This window comes from Pleuronectes platessa, chromosome 20 (genome assembly GCF_947347685.1).
Source record: "Pleuronectes platessa chromosome 20, fPlePla1.1, whole genome shotgun sequence".
Lineage (NCBI taxonomy): Eukaryota > Metazoa > Chordata > Actinopteri > Pleuronectiformes > Pleuronectidae > Pleuronectes > Pleuronectes platessa.
The window spans coordinates 15,047,367-15,071,393 of NC_070645.1; the positions used below are offsets into that span (position 1 = coordinate 15,047,367).

General features: G+C 44.8%; 1 protein-coding gene across 3 annotated transcripts in view; it reads right to left on the reverse strand.

Annotated features, from left to right (window-relative positions):
• The window catches only part of plxdc2b (plexin domain containing 2b), a 73,146-nt gene that overhangs the window by 33,456 nt on the left and 15,663 nt on the right, over positions 1-24,027 (reverse strand). For 2 of the 3 annotated variants that reach the window (XM_053412494.1, XM_053412495.1), the window contains exon 2: positions 6,429-6,670. In XM_053412494.1, the coding sequence (XP_053268469.1) occupies positions 6,429-6,670 (242 nt within the window). Of the gene's footprint in view, positions 1-6,428; positions 6,671-14,006; positions 14,257-24,027 lie in introns of those variants that run through there. The other variant, XM_053412496.1, reaches the window with a different exon arrangement.

Genomic DNA, 24,027 nt, shown 5'->3' on the forward strand with positions numbered 1-24,027 from the left:
GTGTGACGTCCACAATTTGAGTCTATATGAAAAAATACAGTAATTCGTGAAATCTGTCTTATTGGAATTGAAAATAAAGCTTCTATATATGTGTTATACATTTTGGAAAGGTGGATTTCATGCCATTTGAAATCTATTTGAAATTAAAAACATATTTAAGTTATTGCAAAGCTTTTGAAAAAGATTTAAGAAATTGTGCCACTATGTTTTTCTTGTAAAAAACAAATCAACCTTTATAAAAAGTTCTGCAGAAATTTAAAATTCAATTCGCTACTGCAAAAACACATTCTAGTAATAAAAATCGACTTCATGAAAACAGAGCAGCCATTTTCAGCCTGTTTTAGTCTCTTATGAATACATACTGTCTCGTAGAAGTATGTCAAATGGATTTTCATTCCATACAAGACACATAAACAACTTTGGTCCATTCTCGGAGGAGAAGGGGAAATGCCTGAGCTGCTCTGCAACATGCAGGAGACTAGTGAAAGATGGACAGATGATGATGAGAAAGAGAAGGATGAGAGAAGTGGAACCCTGACACTCACACAGTGGAGAACTCCTGCTGTATCTGTATCTGTCCTTCATAATCTCAGACACTGGACCAAGGGAAGGAGGAGACTCAAGGTTCCTGATGTTTATGGATCATATTCAGTCTCCTGAGGCCAAAAACTAACTGTAAAGATTCACCCAGTGTTCAAAACCCACATTCAGTCTCATCTCTGAGGCTTTTCCCCTCAAGCTGCCCACCACATTAATATTACATCTCACTGAGATCTCAATGTCTGGAGTCGGGGAGGTCGCTGTGGTTTTTGACTCACTGATGCCTGTCAGGAAAAATAAAGGAATATTAAACTGAAAGCTTGAATCCCCGTCAACCGCAGCTATGTCTCCGCTCCTGAGAAAACAAAACTCCATGTAGGCACAAGGACTTGAGCTTCAGATAAATGTTCCAATGTGTCGGGATTCAGCTGCTTGTCAGCCAGCCATCACCTTCCAAAGACACCACACACACACACACACACACACACAGGGAGCCGAGTACACACTTAAATCACATTACTAATGCGCCATCACTCTGATGGAATTCATTGGTGAAACCAATGTGTAACATGAAACCCAATACTGGTCTGAGCCGCACCACACTATTCCTGATTCCGGTTAACAGGTCAAATAAACTGGTACAAACTACAAGTATTCATGAACTCCAGAATGTTGGACCTGGTTGAAACAGGCCCGGCGGAAAACTAGAGCTGATCCAAAATGTGGACAGTCTGAGCAGACGGAGAAGCAGGCAGGGGTTTGATGTTCCATCCAATATCTGTTCATCTCTTATTTATTTCCCCAGTTACACAAGAGCCTTGAATGTTGTTTTGTCCCACCCACGGCCCAAAAGACAAAGACATTTATTATCCCTGACAAAAAAATGTTCCCTTCTGAAAATTACAATGAGAAACCTTTTATTTAGATGGCAAAAATAATCTAGTCTGATAAGAATCCAGGCAGATGGTCTATGATTTAAACCTTTTCCTGCGCCAAGGTCGTTAATCTCCTGAATTGAATTTACAGTCTTATGATTTAGACCCAAGTTGTGCTTCTGTTTTACTTAAAAATGATGTTCAGGAACAAGGTAGTTCTACACAATGAATCCCCAGATCACAGTGTTCGCTGCTTTTGTTCAACTGAAGAAACACCTGCACTCAAACATGACCCACTGAGAGAAGACTACAACCCTCCTGCTACAGGACGACGCTCAGTCGAGAGTTCAAATCTAAACAAACCAGACACACAATGACACTTTACCAACAGGGCTTCCTGTGCAGAGCAGCTCCACAGTGTACTCGCTCCATGAGACGGTTCAGCCTCTGAGTTAAAACAACATGAAGGCAGCGAGCGTCGTTTCCAAACACGTTGCCTTCTGGGAATCTTTTGGTAAACCAGACTAACAGAGACACAAAACAAACAAAAAGGAAAAGACTCATTTGCATTCGCTGTACGTTTGGAACTCGGAGAGCGTGTTAAGTGTCGAAGCAGCGGTGGGAATCTGGTGAAGTCATGAAAATTAGTGAGGCGAGCAGCGAATCAACAGGGAACGCAGCAAGGCATGCAGAACAGAAAAGAAAAGAGTAGAAGAGAAGAGAAGAGAAGAAAAAAGAAGAGAAGAGAAGAGAAGAGAAGAGAAGAGAAGAGAAGAGAAGAGAAGAGAAGAGAAGAGAAGAGAAACTAGACATGAAACTTCGGGAAATGGTTTAGCAGAGATGGACAAAACCACTGAAGGTGAATATGACGCAATTAAAAAGGCGACCAAAATTAATTATTCCTGTTACCTTGAGCAAAATAGTGGATTTTTCTAGGTCTGACATTTTTTTGTAGTCAAGTCAACAAAATATATAACAGGCTTTGTTGTTTTATGACATTTGAATGAAGAATTGTGACATATATCTTTGACAGTGAAGTGAATATACGATATATATGTCAATATATCTTAAAATAAACTATTCTAGAGTCAATTCCTTCTACGTTTGATGCTGCATGCGACATGTAACCCTCTCAAAAAGAGCCTCCTGAGCTGTAAAGTCTCCTCACATCCACGTCCAATAAAAAACGATCTGCCATAAACCACCCTCTTATTACTCCACATCAAAACAAGCTACACAAACAGCAGCAGCAGCAGCAGCCGGGAGATGGAGAGACACCCCCCAAACACTAGTACACTGTGCTTTTATTGGCAACCTGACATCCTGTCTGACATTGGTTGAAAGTATCAGGACCGACGGGGTTGGAAAATGACACCATCAAATGTTGACATCATCTCAGAGGGAGCACGAGGAGTTGGGCGTCCGTCTCAGCTTCACTTTCCATGAGACGCCGGCTCTGACAAAAGGAGCAGTCTGTGCGATTCATGACCCGCGTCGCTGCACGTGTGTCTGTGTGGGTTTTTATTTATACTCCTCGTAAAAGATGAGATTTGAAACATCGCCACCTGACAGCTGGAGCCGGCTCTACAGTAGATCTAGGAGAAACTCGCGGTCGTAACCTCGCGCCGGCATGTTGGTATGCAGGTGGTTTCCCCACAGTGAGCAGGTGTTGACATAGAGAATCGGTTTGGATGTGTGTGTGTGTGTGGGGGGGGGGGTTACACAGTGAAAGATGAAAATATGACCCCGGACGTCGAGTTCAAGTCAAACGTCTGAATGTTTAAAAGGGGTTTAGAGCAACTAAAAAAAAGTACAAAGAGGTTTTTCGACACTAAGAGACAGGATTTTAATATTCATCCAGTGCTTCAATGATCACGTGGTCGTGCACCGATGATGAAATCTGCAGGAAATAGGCTTGCATGTATTTGAGAGGCAGATTCAATCTGTTCGCCACAAAAATCCTGCTTCTCTTTTCCATAGAACTGTGCATCTGCATCTGAGCTGGGCCAAGACAACTGTTTCGTTAGGATTGCAACAACTGAAATTTATAAAGTTCCCTCCAGCAGCAGAATGGTTTTTACTTTAGTTTAGAGGTATTAAAGAAAAGTATTAAAAAGGTCTATAAGCCTTGTGTTGGTGGCCTAATTTTACAAGCTCATGATAAAACCATCACTGATAAAAAGGTATTTAAAGTTTAGTTTGGTCCGTGTCCCATCTGCTAATAAGGAGAAGGCAGGATTTGTGAGCTATACTACTGCCAGCCACCAGGGGGCGATCAAGATGATTTGTTTTCACGTTTGGGAGCCGTTATGTCTTCAATCTTTTATAGACAGTCTGCGGTTTCACACATTGCAGAAGTGTGAATGGTAAACAACGCACACACTCTCGTACGACTTCCTCAGTTACACCTCGATTGAAAACAAAATACAAAAACACAATCGTTGCACAAACTTCCATCGCTGAATACAAGACAAAGGAGATTTAGTGACAATAACCTGATTCCTCCCGCTTTGTTCCAACTTCCCTCTCCCTCACACTGACCTGAGAACACCTGGAGCTGAGGTGATCGATCAGGGTTAATGATCCAGAGAGAGTCACAGACATCGTGGGCGTCAGACAGTCTGTTGTAAAGGCCGCTGTTATAAACCCACATGTTGAAGTGAGATCAATGTGTTGGTTAAGATTCTGGCTCTGACGCCACTGGAGTTAACCACATGCTGATCTCGAGAAAATAAAATCAAGATCAGTAAGAGAACAAACAAGAAGAGTTTGATCCACCATCAACAGCAGCATTGTTAAAGCAGCTGTTCCTTAGTGCATCTCCGTACATTTGTGTTTTTCTTACGCCCTCGTTCCCAACTTTTTGTTTCCTGTCCCTAATTCGGACTCCGCCCCCTAGTGTTCAACGCAATGAGATGCTTCGCTTTAACAGATAACTGACGCTACAGCAAAAAGTGCATCTGTCTGAAATCCACCTCGACAGGATAATTTCTAACACACATTCCTGACTGAGAGATACCGGGGGGGGGGGGGGTCCCAACACATTAGGGATCATTGAGGTAGGAATTGAGGAAGAAAGTTCCCGACTATATCTCACTAAGACTATGGGAAACACGGAAAAACTAGAATTAGAGTTTTTCCCTGAGAGGAAATATGATGGCAGATCACTAAAGCTGCAGGTTGATGGGAAGCAGGTGTGCCAGCCAGGACATAAAGTGTGACACACAATAACTCTCGGAATGTGTTTCCCATCGCAGACTGGTGATATATGGCTTTGTGGAGCGGATCTCGTCTAAGAGAGGAAAAAACTGTTCCGCCGCTCTGCTCTCTCTCCGTCCTCGGGTTTAAGCTCCTTCAATAAAGAAGAGACAGACTTTGAAACCATTCAGCTCAGCGCCGGCTGGAAGATTTCACCTCGGTGCCTCTGCCGTCGGAGAAATGAAGAATTCTCTTGTGTCAACAAAGTGGTGGAAGGTAAGGGAGTTAGAGTGTGTGTGTGTGTGTGTGTGTGTGTAATAACAGGGTGCTGGGCTGTCGGCTAATACTCTGTTCGGCAACAACAAATGAGCATCCGAGAAAGAAAACCACAAGGAAGGATAAGTTGGTTGTGTGTGCGCTCGGTTTTTGTTCCCTCTTCAGGACTTTTTCCAGTACAAACACCGACCTTGTCAAGACCAGTTGACCTCATGGGAACCAGAGCTCCGTTCTAATGAGGCAAACGCCATATCTGAGCTCCTGGTTGAGGTCGGGGTAAGATGGTGTGGTTAGGTTAAGTCATGAATCGGTCATGGTTGAGGTAGGGGATAAGGTTTTGGTTAGGCCTTGCGAGAAGGAATAAGGATAGCTGTGTGTGTGTGTGTGTGTGTGTGTGCATGTAATGTCAGGATGTCCGTGCCGTGCATTAAGCAACAACAAACGAGCATCACAGAAGGAGAACGATAAGGGAGGATGTGTTTGTGTTAGTGTGTGTGTGTCATGTTAAGTGGAATGCGTTGATGAATTAGCACTTGGTGGGGCTGACACTTGTCTTTACACATAAAGGCGTGTGTGAAGTTTGAAGACGCGCGTGTGTGTGTGTGTGTGTGTGTGTGTTTATGGCTCATGATCAAAGCTCCCTCCCTCCTCGCTGAGAGACTGTGATCCTGAGATGATTAGAAGCCGCAGGAAAACTTAACGAGCCGTCTAAACCCGGGACGCCGCCACCGCCGCCGCCAGCGCCATCATTTTGACTGAATGCCTCCACGCCGCTCACCGACCGAGGAGCCACAGAGAGGGACGCGGGTTACACCTTTCATTTACATACATTCACAAACACAGGCTGAACCCGAAGCATAAATCTCCAGCAGGTCCACTAACCACTCGGAACTGAAAGAGGCCGAGTTAATTTCCTGTCCTGGTCTCTCCAAGGTCACGTCTAAGAGGATCCAGACCTGCAGAAGGTAGATGAGCACCTGAGGGCGGAGCTTCATGTTTGATATACAGTATTACTCCTCAGGCCCCGGGGCCCCTTCCGGTCTTATTTTTCCATTACTACACATTCAGCCTTCTAGAGAGATTTATAAGTGCTCCAGGGAAGGAGTAGACTTAGACTTGCACACACATCCGTATCAGTAAAAACAAATCGCGTATATGAGAGCTGCAATTACGACGTGGATGTTAATAACACCATTTACGATTCGGTAATTACAGAAGCTCTGATAAGCCAATCAGGAAGCATCTTTTCACTTCAGTGGGAGGACCTTGGGTGTGTAGAGCTTCTAATGAATCCAAATTACACAATTAAGTGTTGTGCTCTGGAGGTTTCCTACAGTGTTGCACTTCCATTATGTCTGAGGAACTTGAAAGAAATTAATTAAAAGATAAACTGGGTGCAGCTTTCTGAAATGCAATCCGAGTTTATCTTCATGATAGATTTTTGGAAGCTCCTCCACGTTAAACAAATGTTTTCATCTCGTGCAGAGAACTGTTTTGTCTCTGATCCGTCGTAGAGCCTCCTCATGAACCGACACGAACCTCGATCTGGGAGCTGTTGTCTCGCTCCTCCGCGGAGAGCAGGCCTGGGAACCCCTCGGGCTCCTCCTGCTCCGGGTCCGGGTCCTTGTCCTGGTCCTGGTCCTGCTCCTGACTGGCCCTGTTGCTGTCCATGTTCCGGGGTTTCATGGGAGCCCGTCTCCTCCACCTGTGGCTGTACAGCTTCACGTCGGCCACTGCCTCCTCATCCCCCCCCAGCCCCTCCACATACGAGTAGAAGACACCTGAGGGGAAAGAGGAGGAGAAAGTCAGTGTATGGTCCAACACTGAATCACTGTGAAGCGATAAACGTACCACAGGAAGTCACAGATGTATTATAATTGGTGTAATAATATAGCATGCTTCATTTAATTATATTTTAAACCATTGAACCCTGTGTTAGTCAAACTCAAAAAGGAAATCTGGTGATTTGTGAACATGCCATAGAGTGAGTTGTGTGTGCACAATAATTACACGGCACAATATCTTTCCTTTCACTTCAGGCACTAGTCAAAGTCACCGAGGCGGCGACTCCTGGAGCCATTCATCTTGTGCCGCTCGCTCATAATTCACTGTCTGTGCCGACTCTCCCTCTCGTTGCTTTGGGGAGAAATCTCTCTCCGGCTGAACCAGACGCACGTTAGCAATGACTCAGCAGCCGACCACAGTCCCACTCCTTCATCCCTGAGTCGGAGCCGAGACGCCGGCAGCAGGTGAGAAATGGTGCTTTGTGTTAGTGTAAACACGACGTGATTAACTGAGCCGGAGACAGACTGCGAGATAATACACAACAAATGTGCTGCGTTGCTGTAAGTAATAGTTCCCTGAAATGAAAATGAGTCAGAATGAGGAAGTTCAAGAGGTCCTCAAGACCTTTCTACTGCGTCTGAGTGGATTGTATGATCGACGCTGCTGATTTGATTCACTGTGTTCAGCTCAAATCATATATTTATATTTTATATTAACCTGTAGCTAAGCAGTAAAGTCACTACTGCTCTTAAAGATTCACCTTAAAGGTTTAACTGTTAAGTTATTATTCCAAATCTATGAGTTTGGGCAATTGAGTGCAGCTTGCTTGAATTGAAGGGAACAGCCTTGGTGAAGTATGCGTTCCATTGAGAGACTATTTTCTAGTTTGAATACTTTGGAATAGTTTGTCACATAAGTTCATCTTTTGCAAATGGTTGGTTTATTATGTCCACAATCAAAATCAAGGCTGACATTTTAAAATGTTCTGCATCTTTTCCAAATTCCATTCGGGTTGAAAAATGTCAGTCCAGCAAAAACAAGAAGATAAAAGATGAATTTTCAGATTTTGTTGACATATGGAGCTGATTTCTTATTTTACTGATGACGTGCCTGTTTCTGCCAATGGCTTTTCTTTTTTACGAGGGAGGAAATGCTTTTAATGCGTTTGTTACAGCTCAAAGTTACACAAAATGAGTTTTGGCGAGTGACAGTCGACGTAAACATAACGTTTGTTGGCTCGTAAGAAAAACTGCACAGTGCACATTTGTTTCTTTCGGTTGAGTAAGGTCAATAAAAGCAGGAATGATCGTGTGGATTTCACTCAGCTCAACACAATTCGTCTTTTTATCAGGAAAAAACATAAATGTTTATCGTGGCCGACCTGACGAAGCAGTTTCCAGCCATCGAGGAGGAAATGGAAGGCTAAAGATTCCCCACTTGCTTTAATGGGACCCCCTCTTCATCACCTGGATCAGAAATGTTAAATCTGACTAAGGTTTATTCATGTGATGGTCAGCAGATTGGTTTCCCTGCCTTGAGGCTCAGGCTCTGCATGCTCAGATAAGCCCTTGATCCTAATTGGACGAAACAGCTAAATGCAATTAGTAATAAACCTCATTTTTATAGCAGTACTCCAAATGCAAAGTTTACAGAGGGCTTGCATTAGCTATGTAGATTATTTTTGCTTTAGGACCGAAAAAACTGCTGATTCATTATCATAACTCTGTTCCCTCTGTTAACAGGAGAGGGAGGTCACTGGGTTTAGATCGCAGGGCACATATTCCTCCTCTTTCCCCCCCACCGCCTCTTCTCTCTCACGGTCGCATTCTGTTCTCCTCGTCCTCCTCTCTCCTCCTCCTCTTTCTGGGCACCTGACCAGTGGTTCTCAGGAGGGGAGAAAGGGCTCCGTGAGAGCAAGGAGAGAGGCTTAAGATGCTAATTCACCCAAAGTGGCGGCTGACAGATTCACTTTGTAATGGGACTTGGCAGCGACAGAAACAAAAGGGGACAATCTGCGCGGAGCAGAAGGTGCAGGGACGAGTGCAAAAGACGACTGGGACGAATGCAGCCAATCGTTTCTTTGAGCCGTCATCTCCGACCTCCATGAAAGACGTATAAGTGCATCTATTATGTTATTTGAATTACCTTGTGGATCATATAGATGTCAGAAGCTAGATGTTTTTCACTAATATCCATTTTTGTCCACTTCAACAGCGTGGGACATAATATCAATCAGTCAGTTCCTCAAGCACCATGGCCGTGAAGACAGTAAACCCCATGAGATAGAATAACGTTCCTGTTTAAACCATTTAAAGCCTTTACAGCCTGTAACACTGATGAGGTCTGAGAGGGTTGAGGGCTCAAGTCCTCAGGGGAAGACATTGGGATTCAGCCTCTATCGCCGGCCCTATACTTCCCAACACTCACTCTCCTCCTAACGATCATTAGTCACATCCCAGTCTAACTTCCTGTTGTATACTCTGATCCAAGAGGCACCTTCACATTCCGTTCCACTGACACATGAACATCTATTTTCTCCCCTAAAGGATCTTTTTGTCGGCTCCTTAATATACGGTGGAAAGCTGGCAAACAGTGGATACTTTAAAATGCACCATGACCACGACATAGGGCCCTTGAATACATGGCTGCTCTTTTCCCAGCATGCTCCTCTGAGAACAGTCATCCCGAGCCCCCCCCCCCCCCCCCCCCCCCCCCACTATGCACATGCACCTGCATTTCCCTTGTGTACACCACGGCTCTGATTCAGGGACAGGAGAATATCTTATTATCCAGGGGAAACGCAGGGTCTTTTGTGGAACGTCCCCCTGAGGGACACCTAAAATACCCCCCCCCCATCAGGACAAGGCTTCTCCTCCTTGCAGGACTGTTCCTTGCCTTTTGTGCGGGAAATACCCCCCCCCCCTCCTCCCGTTTCCCTCAGTGCCTCTGAAAGCCCACCACATACCTTCACCATGACTCTGTCAGGCCGCCTTGTTGTCCGGCTCACGCCTGTCAACACCTCTGATTCACAAACACCACAGGGACTGTAATGTGGTTGCACTTCAAACCTTTCCAAGAACGTTCAGGAGGTCATAAAACCGCAGAATAAAAGGTGCTGTCCGCAACACTTCTTTCAGTCCGTTTCCGCTCGTTTACCCCCCCGGCTTCTCTCTCGGTTCCCACCTGACAGGAGACTACCACACATGACTGGCTGAGGAAGAGGAGGAGGAGGAGGAGGAGGAATGGAAACGCTTCATTGCGATTTCTTCAGAAAACGGGATAAAAGAATGAGTCACATCCCGGTTCCTTAGCCTTTCTATCTCTGGGTGTCAGAGTGCTTAATGTAGTGCCCACTGGAAGCTGCTTTATCATACCGACCAGCAGACCCTGCCAGGCACCGTGGAGCAGACTCTCTCTCTCTGGGTGGGAAACAGTCGACTCTTTGCCAAACACCTCACCGGGTTCGGCACAGATTAAGTCGCTGAGACTGTTGCCGAAGCTCCCACATCTTTCAGGAACTGTGCTAATTTTCACTTGAATACAAGAGAAAGGATCATTTGGGTGATGGATGGTCGAGCGCCACTCAACACAATTAGACGCTATCTCTCCAGGTCAGGAGAGGAGAAAATTGCCATCTTTCCATCAGTCTTTTTCATTAGCTCTAGATTCATTTGTGAGGAGAAGCACTCTATCACTTTGTCCTGTACACATTTAAGGGGGTTACTCAGGTCACTTATTGGTTTCCCTCGCAATCAAGTAAAAAACAATTTGAAGTCATCTGAGGTCTAAAGCTGAAATCAAATTTATCATAAAATGGCCTTTGTCTGGTCTTTACACATGAGTTACACTGATGAAAATGGATGTCTGAATTTGAGCTGCTTCTGAATAATTTGCATTTCAAAAAATGTTTACCCATGAGTGTGTAGAATATTAGAAAATACAGATTCGTCCCGATTGAAAAATTTCCCAGAGACCATTGCGAAGTCTTTAATTTGACCTCTTGGATGAAAAGCCTTAATCTCATTAATATATTATTCAGAATCATATAAAACACATTTTACAACCTGAAAAAACCTGATAATTGTTGATTTCACAAATAAATAATGTATAAAAATCATTAGTTTGATACAAAATGCAAATAACTGATAAGTTTGCAGATTCATCCTGTTGCTGAACGACAAAAACATAAATAAAAAGTCAACAGATCTCCTATGACCAGAGGAACAATGTGTGTTTCACACGGACAAGCCAAATTGTGCACAGGGTCACCTCAGCTCAAGAGCCGTGACGACAGGGAGTGAAAAACACTGAAACCCTGACAGAGTGATATCAGCCATGATGCTGAAATGAAGCAGCAGTAAACGATAAGACGAATCATAAAATTTAACTTATTAGTTAATAAACTGGCTTTAATAGGAGTTAATGTTTTATCGTCTGTCAAACAAGAGTTAAACAAGCTTCTCCATCTCTTATGGGTTGATAGATTGAGTTCATAACAAACAGCAAATAACCTGCACAACAACTCATTCTTCATTTTCATATTAATTTAATATTTCAAATCACGTTTGATAACAAGTCATCCGACGGCAGCGCTTTCAAAACGAAACAATGAAAAGTTCTGCTGCAGAGTCCACGTGAATCCCAGACGTCTGTGTAAAGATTGTTATGCAGAGCGAGGTGCTTGTCTCTAACCTGCCGTGGCTCGCTTGTTTTACACATCCCCTCTTAAAAATCGCAGCCTGTCATTAAGCAAGCAAATAAAGCTGAAGAGCTGACTGCAGGAGAAAGTTACACGCAGGTAGCCGGAGAGGCGGCGCCTGCAAAGCAGACCCAGCCTCAGACGATGAGCAGCGCGATACCACAGGAGAGCTCAATGGCAGGAGATGCATCTAAATCTCAGATAAGCAGTTCACGAGACGAGTTGAGACCTGCATTCAAATAGTGCACAGTACAGAAGACGGGGCCGTGCACGAGAACAACACGCACACAAAGCCTGGAAAATTCAACGATATCCAGCTTTCCATGCAAAATATGAAAAGTCAGCCTCCCCTCGGGAGAGAGAGGCATCAAGTGTGTCCTGCCTGTCGTGAACGCTCCATTACACCAGAGATTTGTTTTGCCAACAATTAGTCACATCTCTCCAAGTCAAAGCTCTACAGCACACACAGTTCCCCCCCGAGGTTCAGATGAGGAGAGCAGATACAGAGGCAGGAGGGGGCTTCTGTATTTTGCTGAAACCTGCTTGCTCAAGATGTTGTGTTGCAGATATCACATTACAATGTCTACCATGCTGATGTCTGACTTGTGCAGCCTTTGACCCACTTCTGTTGATACGCTTGTCGAGCACTACGCAATAAACTTCATCAGAAAAGGCTCTTGACAACATCCGAGGGAAAAAACGAGGAACCAGATCACCTCTCACCTTCACGGTTAAAAGGATAAACCTGTGTGTGCTGAGCAGCTGCTGTTGCAAATCAACCAAATTAGAAAGAAAGAGCCATGTGTGAAAGCAGCGCTATAAATAAAAGCCAATCTCCGAGCTCTCAAAAGTGTGAATTACTGTACATCTGCAGAGCACGAGAGGTGGAAGGAATTCATTTGAAGCAAACTAATGTGGCGTTCACTCGGCGTCCATGAGGAGGACAGGTGTCAGAGCTGGATGTGAGAGGAAGGAAGGAGGCCGGAGGGAGGAAGACTGAGAGGGGAAATTAGGAAGTAGAGAGCGTCTGGCATCAGGTCCACTGGTTTTTAAATCAAGGCTTTAACCTTGAGGAACCTAATTGCTCTTTAAACGGGCTCCGAAGAGAATCGCTAATTTCCCTTTCGAGTGTCAGCTCCAAACATCTAAATAACCCGGGACACCGAATCCAAGCAGGCTCGGCCACAAAGCACCAGAAACACAGCCGAGCACAGAGCGGCTGACCTCAAAACACAGGGTTTCAAGTGCCGGAGTTAACCATCACGGAGTCTGCAGCCACCGCCGTGGCTTTCCTTGTGTAATTGGTGGTTGACGTTGGTCAGTGCAGTAAATTCATCTAAAAGAAAAGCTTTGACAGGCACAGAGAGCTGCAGGCACTCAGGAGACGGCGGGATTACAGAGACAGGACAGTTCCAGAGTGACACAGGCGTTGAGGAATTCAGGATTCCAGTCAGGCGCAGTGTCCTGTCTCGTATTTCAGCAGATTGAGTGATGGACTGGAGAACGATGAAGAACTGCTGTTGGCCCTCATTCCACTTTTCAACTTTGCAGTGCAGCTCAGGAGCCCAGAGGTCTTGAGCTGCTCTGCCCTCGAGGGAGCCCGGGGTTCTGTCAGGAAATGTACGGCCGCGCTCCGGACCTCAGGTAACAGATTATTTCTCCTCCCTCCAGCACGGACCATTACCTGTGCTGATAGAACTGTGTTCCCTCAGGTCAGCAGCAAGCTACAGACAAACCCGTCACCAATCTTCACACAGAAAAAGAACTCAGCAACTCTCGCTCCGCCTGAATCTGTCCGTGAAAACAAGAAATCCATCCTTTCACTGTTCCCACAGTTCTCCTGGTGCTTTGCTTAACAGACCCGAAAATTGGAAATGGTCACAGCTGCACCGGTGAATAGAGCGGGATAGGCAGGACAAAGGCCTGCACTTATATTCTGATACGCCACATCACAAACAACCGCCTCACCTTAATCCTGCGGGATCACACAGTGAATAGATTCTGAAACAGACTCAACACAATAATCACTGTATTTGTCAACTTATCCTCCAGAACTCTGAGGAATCTGTACCTGGAGTATTAGGGCCAAAACTTAAGGAAAATGGAGACAGGAAGATTTTCGTTTATTTTGTTTATTCTCTATATTTTGACTTTCATCTTTAAATTGTGTTTATTCTTGATATCTTGACTTCAATCTTGAAATGCAAATTGGAAAAATAAACTTTTTCCCCTCTACCCGACCCTGGTGCTCTTCTTTAGTTACCACACCTGGGATTAATATTTGTGCATGTATCTAAAAAAAAGTACAACTCCAAAATATTGAATCTGTTGACAAAACAATAAAAACATTTGATCAAAGTCAGTTTCCTGCAGTGTCTACATGGGAATAAAAAAAAGCTAAAACAGACTGAAACGGTCGTAAATATTTCCACGTAGATGATAAAACCTGGTGAAAACAACTCTCCAGTATTTTTCCGGTACTCGGCGGAACAAGAGCTCCTCGCTCAAAAGCCTTTTTCACAGCAGACCTCTTAACTTGTAGGAAAAGCACAGGTGCCATCATAAGGTTAACAATGTCTGTTCTATTTCCGACGTGCCAGTAAACCCCGACAGGTCAGAAGTTTATTACTTACACCTGCTCTGTCACAAGAGACGAGTCAAAATGCCTTCCTGAATAGTAAAAAAATAATGTCTTCCGTTTGTCCGTTTGCTGAATGATTGATTATTCCACTTTGGCAGGTGACAGGCAGGAGAACCGAGAGTCCAAATCCAAAAAGGAAAAAGGAAACAAAGCAGGAGACCAGGAGAACAGCAGGAGGCCAAACTGAAGGAAACTGAACAGGAGACTGAGGAGAGTAGTGGGAAACAGGTGAATCAGGAAGTAAAGCAAGAGATAGACACATCAGGTGAGAATCGTCCGAGTAAAACAGGAAGTAAACAACTGCAAAGTTAAATCATCTGGATCACCCCCCTAGTGGCTGGTTACAGTATAGGTCATAAATCCTGTTAAAATGTTTTTTAACACTATTCAAATGTTTATGATTCTTATAAGTTTGGTTTGAATTGGTTAGTTGATGCTATGAAAACAGGGTGAAACGTCATGATTGACAGCTGAGATTGACTCGAGATTGGTCGAGCTGGTGATTCGGTGGGACCCCCCCTCCCCTCCCCTGATCACTACCCACAGACTCTAACTAAAAAAGATGTCAGCGTTCACATCCAGGATATTTGGGCTTTATTTCTGGATCATGGGAGGAAGTGGAAACTCGTCGTCCATGTTTATTTACAGTCTCCAGTTACACCTGAGGAACTCTTTATTCCCAGCAGCTCACGACTGCCGGTTGGCACCAGTATCGATCTCAGAGTCTCAGCTCAGCATAAGACTCACCCGCCACACTTTCCATCACATCGCTCATTTTGATTTATTCCGCGGCTTTCCTTGTGTAATTGGTGGTTGACGTTGGTCAGTGCAGTAAATTCATCTAAAAGAAAAGCTTTGACAGGCACAGAGAGCTGCAGGCACTCAGGAGACGGCGGGATTACAGAGACAGGACAGTTCCAGAGTGACACAGGCGTTGAGGAATTCAGGATTCCAGTCAGGCGCAGTGTCCTGTCTCGTATTTCAGCAGATTGAGTGATGGACTGGAGAACGATGAAGAACTGCTGTTGGCCCTCATTCCACTTTTCAACTTTGCAGTGCAGCTCAGGAGCCCAGAGGTCTTGAGCTGCTCTGCCCTCGAGGGAGCCCGGGGTTCTGTCAGGAAATGTACGGCCGCGCTCCGGACCTCAGGTAACAGATTATTTCTCCTCCCTCCAGCACGGACCATTACCTGTGCTGATAGAACTGTGTTCCCTCAGGTCAGCAGCAAGCTACAGACAAACCCGTCACCAATCTTCACACAGAAAAAGAACTCAGCATCTCTCGCTCCGCCTGAATCTGTCCGTGAAAACAAGAAATCCATCCTTTCACTGTTCCCACAGTTCTCCTGGTGCTTTGCTTAACAGACCCGAAAATTGGAAATGGTCACAGCTGCACCGGTGAATAGGGCGGGATAGGCAGGACAAAGGCCTGCACTTATATTCTGATACGCCACATCACAAACAACCGCCTCACCTTAATCCTGCGGGATCACACAGTGAATAGATTCTGAAACAGACTCAACACAATAATCACTGTATTTGTCAACTTATCCTCCAGAACTCTGAGGAATCTGTACCTGGAGTATTAGGGCCAAAACTTAAGGAAAATGGAGACAGGAAGATTTTCGTTTATTTTGTTTATTCTCTATATTTTGACTTTCATCTTTAAATTGTGTTTATTCTTGATATCTTGACTTCAATCTTGAAATGCAAATTGGAAAAATAAACTTTTTCCCCTCTACCCGACCCTGGTGCTCTTCTTTAGTTACCACACCTGGGATTAATATTTGTGCATGTATCTAAAAAAAAGTACAACTCCAAAATATTGAATCTGTTGACAAAACAATAAAAACATTTGATCAAAGTCAGTTTCCTGCAGTGTCTACATGGGAATCAAAAAAGCTAAAACAGACTGAAACGGTCGTAAATATTTCCACGGAGATGATAAAACTTGGTGAAAACAACTCTCCAGTATTTTTCCGGTACTCGGCAGAACAAGAGCTCCTCGCTCAAAAGCCTTTTTCACAGCAGACCTCTTAACTTGTAGAAAAAGCACAGGTGCCATTATAAGGTTAACAATGTCTGTTCTATTTCCGACGTGCCAGTAAACCCCGACAGGTCAGAAGTTTATTACTTACACCTGCTCTGTCACAAGAGACGAGTCAAAATGGCTTCCTGAATAGTAAAAAAATAATGTCTTCCGTTTGTCTGTTTGCTGAATGATTGATTATTCCACTTTGGCAGGTGGCAGACAGGAGAACCGAGAGTCCAAATCCAAAAAGGAAAAAGGAAACAAAGCAGGAAACCAGGAGAACAGCAGGAGGCCAAACTGAAGGAAACTGAACTGAGTAGTTGGAAACAGGTGAATCAGGAAGTAAAGCAAGAGATAGACACATGAGGTGAGAATCGTCCGAGTAAAACAGGAAGTAAACAACTGCAAAGTTAAATCATCTGGATCACCCCCCTAGTGGCTGGTTACAGTATAGGTCATAAATCCTGTTAAAATGTTTTTTAACACTATTCAAATGTTTATGATTCTTATAAGTTTGGTTTGAATTGGTTATTTGATGCTATGAAAACAGGGTGAAACGTCATGATTGACAGCTGAGATTGACTCGAGATTGGTCGAGCTGGTGATTCGGTGGGACCCCCCCTCCCCTCCCCTGATCACTGCCCACAGACTAACTAAAAAAGATGTCAGCGTTCACATCCAGGATATTTGGGCTTTATTTCTGGATCATGGGAGGAAGTGGAAACTCGTCGTCCATGTTTATTTACAGTCTCCAGTTACACCTGAGGAACTCTTTATTCCCCGCAGCTCACGACTGCCGGTTGGCACCAGTATCGATCTCAGAGTCTCAGCTCAGCATAAGACTCACTCGCCACACTTTCCATCACATCGCTCATTTTGATTTATTCCGCGGCCCCGGCAGTGAAGTGATCTATCTACTTCAAGCTTATTAATCATCACCTCGCAAGACAGAGAAAAGCAAACAGACGGCAGCTCCACAACAGCAACTTCTGAGGTTAAGTCATGGTCCGTTTTCAAACACACGGCTCAGTAGAACTGCTTTAGGTTAATTGGCCGCTCTATTTCTGTCGCTCTAGAAAAGTAATCAATCTGAGAGGTGACGGAGAGACAAACTTCTCAGAAATAACAGACCTGAGCCAAGCTGACCAAACTGAAGATTGATTCCCTGTGGATCCAAGTGTGTGTGTAGTTATATTCATGTGTGTATGTGTGATGTGAGAGATTGTCAGTGTCTATGTGTGTGTGGCTATTCCTGCAGGTGGAGATTGATTGACTCCCCTGTGGGTGTATTAACCGTGTTTTTTTTCCACTTTCTCTCAGGGGGTGAGGCTCCAGGCGAGGCCGGACCAAACCCGTGAGACTGTCCTCGTCCCTCCTGCTAATCCATCAGCATCAAACCCCCTCACCCGCTGCCCGACCCCCCCGATCTCAAACCATGGACAAAATGTAAACCCGCCAAAAGTCTTCATCCCCACCCGAGGGCTGACTAAAGTGCGGGGGCATAAATCCTACCTCCTCCATGGTATTGGACGGGACATTGACCAGACTAAAAAGCCAAAGTAGACGAATACGTTTTGGTCAAAGGAGAAGTTTGAGAAAGAAGTTTTTAAACATTTCCATCTGAATAATTCATGGATCTTGATGAAAGAAAATCAGTCACATTCAAGAGGCTGCTATAAGAGAGTGTGTGTGATTCGGTGCAGCTTGATTGAATCTGAGGGAACTGTTCGCTCTACGCTCTCGTTGCCGTTCCAGTTGCACTTTGCTTTTATTCCGATCGATTCGCCGATGAGGTTGATAACATCGGCTGATTTCGCTTTATCACATGTATCGATGGCAATAAATTGGATTGCCGTACCAGTATCCACTCTTTTTAATTGCCCACATTAATCTTCCCACGTTCAGTCAGCGGTGCATCCTCCTCTCTCGGCACAGCATCATCCATCATGACCGACTCCACCAGCAACACGTCCTGTGGTCGTCACGCTGCGCAGCTCGTCATATACCAGCACTTAGGGCAGCCATTTATATCCACTTATGAAATTCCTCATAATCAAGCCAATTTGCTCGGGCCATAAATACTTAACATGTGAGCAGCTCAGAGCCTGGTAAATAAGAACATGCGCCACACGTGATTAGGATTCGGGTCGTGTCCCAGTGAGCGTTTCAAAATATGTGGAAAGTGGAAACAAACTTCTTCAGAAACTCGCCAAATCCCATATTCTCCCACCTACAGCCTCCGGGCGCCCACACCCACGAGTCAGCGACAACAAAAATATACCAACGCACATCAGACTCTCTTCTTCTTCTGCTGCTGTACATCCAGAGCAGAAAGAGAAAGAGAGAGAGAGAGAGAGAGAGAGAGACAGCATTCCCCGGCCCGGAGCAGCCAAACCCAGCCTAGCACATTTCATGTATCTGTTGAGAAACTGCGAGATGCATCCCAGTCACACAGCGCCTGTAATTGCTTTAACCTCGGCGGTGGAGACTTTAGCCACTCGCAAGAAATCAATATTAAATATTGTTTACAACCCCCCCCCCCCCCCTTCATCGGGAGTTTGGCTGTGCAGAAAATGAGACCTACCGAGCAGCGTGTCACAGAACAGATGGCTGATTCCCTCCGAAAAAAAAACTAAAAACCCAAATCCCATTATCGAGGGGATTGTGCATGTGGAAGAGTGTATCTCGTTTCACTCTCAAACTTCCATTCAATCAGAAACGGGCGCTGGAAAACATTTTGCATTGCCAACTGAATAATAGGATTTCCTCCTCGCCTCCTGTGAAAGTTTTTAATTATGCAGATTTCAGCCGACGAGTTCGGCTTTGTTTCTTTCTCTCCGACAGGACAAGTGAAAACGTACAAAGGTTTCTTCACTGGTCGGAGCGTGCAGGCTCAATTAAATCGATTAAATGTGCGATTCGTCCGATTTCTCGTTAATTTCACTCTTTCACTCGTCTCGCTAATTGGCAATGGCACCAAAAATGACTCTGGTGACAGAAAGAAAATGTTCTGCAGAATGTGACAAATCTAATAAACAGTTCAACTTTTGGATTCCTTCGAGCAGAGTATAAGTCAGATTGATGATTTCCTCAGGAATAACCGTCCTCTGGGTGATTTAAATTACCGTCTCAGAGATAAGATTAAGAACTGTCTCGTTAAATTAGGACGGTTTTGAAGAATTCGCTTTCTGGCAAAGACAGAAATAGAGTTGGACATAGAAGCAGTGAGGCATCGCACTGTAATGTGGGAAAAGAGTTTATTAGTAAGGTCACTTGAGTTGAAATGAAATGGGTGGGTGGGAAAGAGAGAGCAGGTCGTTCTGGTTCATCGCTCCCATGTGACAATCCCTGGACAGCTGTGGGGTGCAGCTGCAGGGTCCGGAGCTGGAGAGCAGGTTGTTAACAGGAGTGGAAAACAGGCCAATAGGAAGCAGGTGTAACATGAATCTTGGAAGGTAACTCCGATAATCCAATAAATCAGCATTTAATCGAAACATAATCTTTGAGATCAGGGGATTTGCGAGTGGAGATGAAGTAGATCAAATATATTTTTCAGATCTTTAACTTTTTCTGACTAAAGGTCTTATTAATTTGACGCTCTGCCACAGTATAAACATCAACTGCAATATATTGATTTTCATTTTTCTTACTATTTCAAGTGGGTCAAATTATATTTCATTGATTCACTGGGCCCCCCCTATGCCCACTGGGAATTTCACCTCCTCTTCACTCCATGTCAATTCTATGGTCTGTTTTCAATACTTCAACAAGTGCTCCTGTGGCAGCTGTTGCAAAAGGAGAGGGCCAGGGTTAACAGCTAATGAGAAGAGGGATGAAGGAGCAGGAGGAGGAGGAGGAGGAGGACGGCAGCCAACGGGCTGCTGTGGGAGAACCAGCTCCCACAATGAATGATACATTCTTTCCACCAATCAGGAAACTACATAATTGCATCATACTGTAAAAGGACAGAATTTTCAATTGCATTAACTACACCTATGATCCATTACTCCTCTGTGAACTGCCTCAAGGTCTGAGGGGAATTTCCACTTAAGCTTAAGTGTCTAGTATCAGTTGGGACCCATGTTTTTAAGAGTCTATTCACACCGATGTAGGTTAACAAATGTATATTCCCTTCCAGTGTCTCTGGCCCTTGGACCATGCAGTAGTCGACCCCGGCCTTGCAGTCCCAGGTGAGTCGACATTACATGCTGCTGCTCGCCTTTATCCCCCCGGGCTCAAACATTTAGGGGACAGCAGCTTATGTGGATCCCCTCAGCAGCGTGTCGGCTCGGCCTCGTCAGACCGCTGCCTGTGCTGACACGTACATTTGTGGTGAAAGCCCCACAGTGTTAAGCCAGTGAACAGGTTTCTGCTTCTGACTGTGGTTTGAGCCCATCCATCACACATGTCTACGTCGATTGATCTAATTCAAAACATAAATCTGACCCCTGCAGAGGACGAGGGAGTATTTGTCAGAACCGATGGCTCCATTTGTCTTGTTCAGCAAAGCATGGCTGCGCTGAGTCTTTAACAGAAACAGACAGTTCAGGGGCCTCTGACAAACAGCCTGAGAGAGAGACGGGTTCTGAATGCAAACGGGATTCACTTGTTCCCCAACATCGTCCAACGCTTCTTTGTCTCCTGCTGCTTTTCTCTGAGGTGGTCCGCCTGGATGAAGGTTAGCTGGTTTCTCCTGAGGTGAAAACCATCAGGAGACAAGTGGGTGTGTTGTGGGGAGATGGATGCTCCTTGGCAGTCTCACGACAAACCATCAACAAATCATCACAAACTTCAATAATAGTCTCAGGAGGAGAAAACTACAGATGCTTGGCTTTGTTTTGGCTCGGAGTCATCGGCTGTTTAGGCAAAACTAACAGCTAAAAATAGAAATATAGAAAGAAAGAAGTAAAGGTAAATGAATAAATAAATAAAAACAAATTATTCGTTTAGTTGATTCTAAAGTTAATCATGTTCTTAAGTAATATCTTTTAGACAGGGTCTTTCCCCCCCCCCGCACATCAGGCAGTAAATTCATATGAAAGGCAACACAGGAAACCCTTGAGGAAACAAACCAGACAAAGCCTGTAACTCAGAGGCGAGACGTCTGTTACACGGACGTGGTTTGGGTATGAAAAGTCAGCATTTTGTAAATTATGCAACAGACCAGTTCCCACATCAGACTTCCCCACTTTGACCACCTATGTGCAAGAATCATTCCAAATAGCAGTGAGTCGGCAGAGAGACACTGAAGTACAGTCGAGTGCACAAAACAAATCCCAGACTCAGACGCTGCAAGAGGCTTCTGCCCGCGGCACAACATGTGTCAAAGGAAGACACAACAGCTGCAGCTGAACATCTGCAAAGACATGGCTCCAATGTACAAGGCTCAGGAATAGGCACGAGTACCAAGTAACTTTTTGTAATTTCACCTGAGTAACAGATTTTGGTGAAATTTACAGCTCTAATCCAGCAGGTGGTTAACAGAAACCGTGAGTAACAGCTAATCTGGCTCTAAAGACCACTCATATACACATTACATGTTCTAAGTGTAAGATTAGAATTAAGAAAGAAGATAAATAATAATGCTAAAAAGGAATATTTTACAAAATGTGAAACGCTTTCTTACACATAGGTTTTGCTTGTCAGGGAAGTTGCAGCACAGTTACAGAATCTTGGCTTTTTCTTGGGAAAGTTAAGCTCTGAACACAGTCTGGCTTTGAAAATCTCCCTTGTTTCAGGACTTTCATGTGTGACAAGTATGTCTCAGCCCCCCCCCCCTCTCCTCATGCCTCTGGGCTCCCTGCCATGAGCACTGGGCCCCGTGTTCTGCCTCTCCAGGCTGCATTGATCAAACTGAGGGGGCCCGCGGCTCCTGGAGAGACTTGGTCTTGTTCAGTTAGAGGAAAGAGAGGAAAGTGATCGAGGTGGAGCTGCTGCACCGACGACATACTCAGAGGTAATTTGCTTGATGATGAACATTCAAGTGCTCATTTTTCCAGTTAGTTTGGAATCAATTAGTTATTTGATTTGACAGATGAGCCTGACTCGTGATTGGTTGAGCGATTTGTGAAGACTCTGGTTTATATGTTGAAGGAGGGAAAAAGAAGGAGGAGCTTTCAGAGAGGAGGAGAAGGGTGGAGGCTGAGTCACTGTGTTACTAAGAGCTGCTGCAGACACCATCCTCTGACTTGACACCGCCTTTCTCAGAGGAGACACACTGCCGGGGGCTTTACAGGTAGAAAAAAAACAAGCTCCTATTACACATACACCTACACACACACACACACACACACACACACACACTGGGAGTCTCTGCTGTTGTTTACCACACAGAGGTGGTCGTCTGATGCAGCAGTTTCATTTTGGCACACAGAGTCTCAAAGCAGCACAAATTTGTCCAGTGCCAATCATTTTTACAATCCTTCTGTCCTTGGGAGGAGAATAAAAAAGTTTGTTTGACAAAGAAAACAATTTCAGCATTAACATGACATTACTGGCTGGCAAAGACACAATGCATCGAGACTTCTCCTTGGTCCTGGTCCAATCGTTACCCTAACATTTGGCAGATAAAGACATTGTGCCTCTTTCTCTCAAATCGATTCTCCATCGCTCTCTGACTCGGCTTCAAAACTTAAGAGAGGAATGATTAAAGAGTATTGATGGAAAAGTAAAGACTTCAGAGATGAGATATTTCAGTCTGCAACGGAAAGGCCCGGGCTCAGTGAATGGAGCTTTTATCTGTTATACGCCAGGTCTCATCAAACTCAGAGGCAGAGAACATCCAACAAAGCCCCAGTGGGACGCCAGCCAGGCAGAGGTTGGACATGGAGATCTGTCTCGGATGAGAGTGTCTCTATACGTCCTCCTCCCTGCTGTAGAAGTGTAGGCAGCAAGGCCAGGTAGTGATTATATAGACCTGTCCCTCAGCAGCATATGATGAGCACTGTGTAAAACTGCCTAATGACGCCCCTGGCTCTTTCACAAAGTCTATAAAGACGGTACAGTCGTGTGTGGGGCTGTTGTTCCCTCTAATCAGTCTGCCGTGTGGTGTTTATGAGCCTGTCAGACGGGGAACTGGGTCACCGCCCAGACGCAGACCTGCAGGAACACGTCCCCGACACTCACAGTGAAGTGCAGAGAGTGACCTTGACTAACAAGCTTGAAACCCGTTCACGTGATCGGCTCTGTGTCTCGTCTGCCAACGGACAAATTGGGTATCAGTTATTTCACGGCAATTATCATCAATCAGGGCTGATATGCATCCAGCTGATCTACACCTCAATAACCGCACAAGGATTTCTGGAACGACGGCGACTATTGCAAACGCGCCGAGATAAATTCCACCCCCCCCCCCCCCCCCCCCCCCCCCGTGTTTTATAATCTGACCTTCCAAGTTAAGTTGGACGACAGACTAAACACACGTGGAGGCCATCCAGATAATTTACTGCAGGCACTGTCAACACAGTCAAGCGCCATCTCCTCCTGGAAGAGGCTGCGAGTCACATCAAAGAGACGAGGAAAAATAAATCTTTATTTTCAGCAGATGTTGTGTGTTCCGTGTGTGTTTGATATGTTTGCATGCTAACTTTTGCTAATTAGCACTAAAGATAAAGTGCAGCCGAGGGATCTAATTAGTTTTATTGGTATTTGGTCATAAATTTGGTTTTAATTTGTTATTTGATGCGATAGAATGGAGGTTCACAAGAGCCATAAGGACTGATCCTCTTGGGACAATGAATGTTTGTGGACTGAATGTCATAAAGGATCATCCCAAACTTTTATGCACATTCTGTCATTTTTGGGCAGCAAAACTTCAGACAGATCCTGAATCAGTGACTCACAGGGAAAATTATTTTATTTTATCTCTTCTGAGGTGGAACCATGAAGTTTTAGAACTGGAGGGACTTTGGTGTCTTCCTCAAAGACACAGCAGGAGGCCTCAGTCTTAATGCAGGCATGATTCAACCCTTTCAAAAAACCTG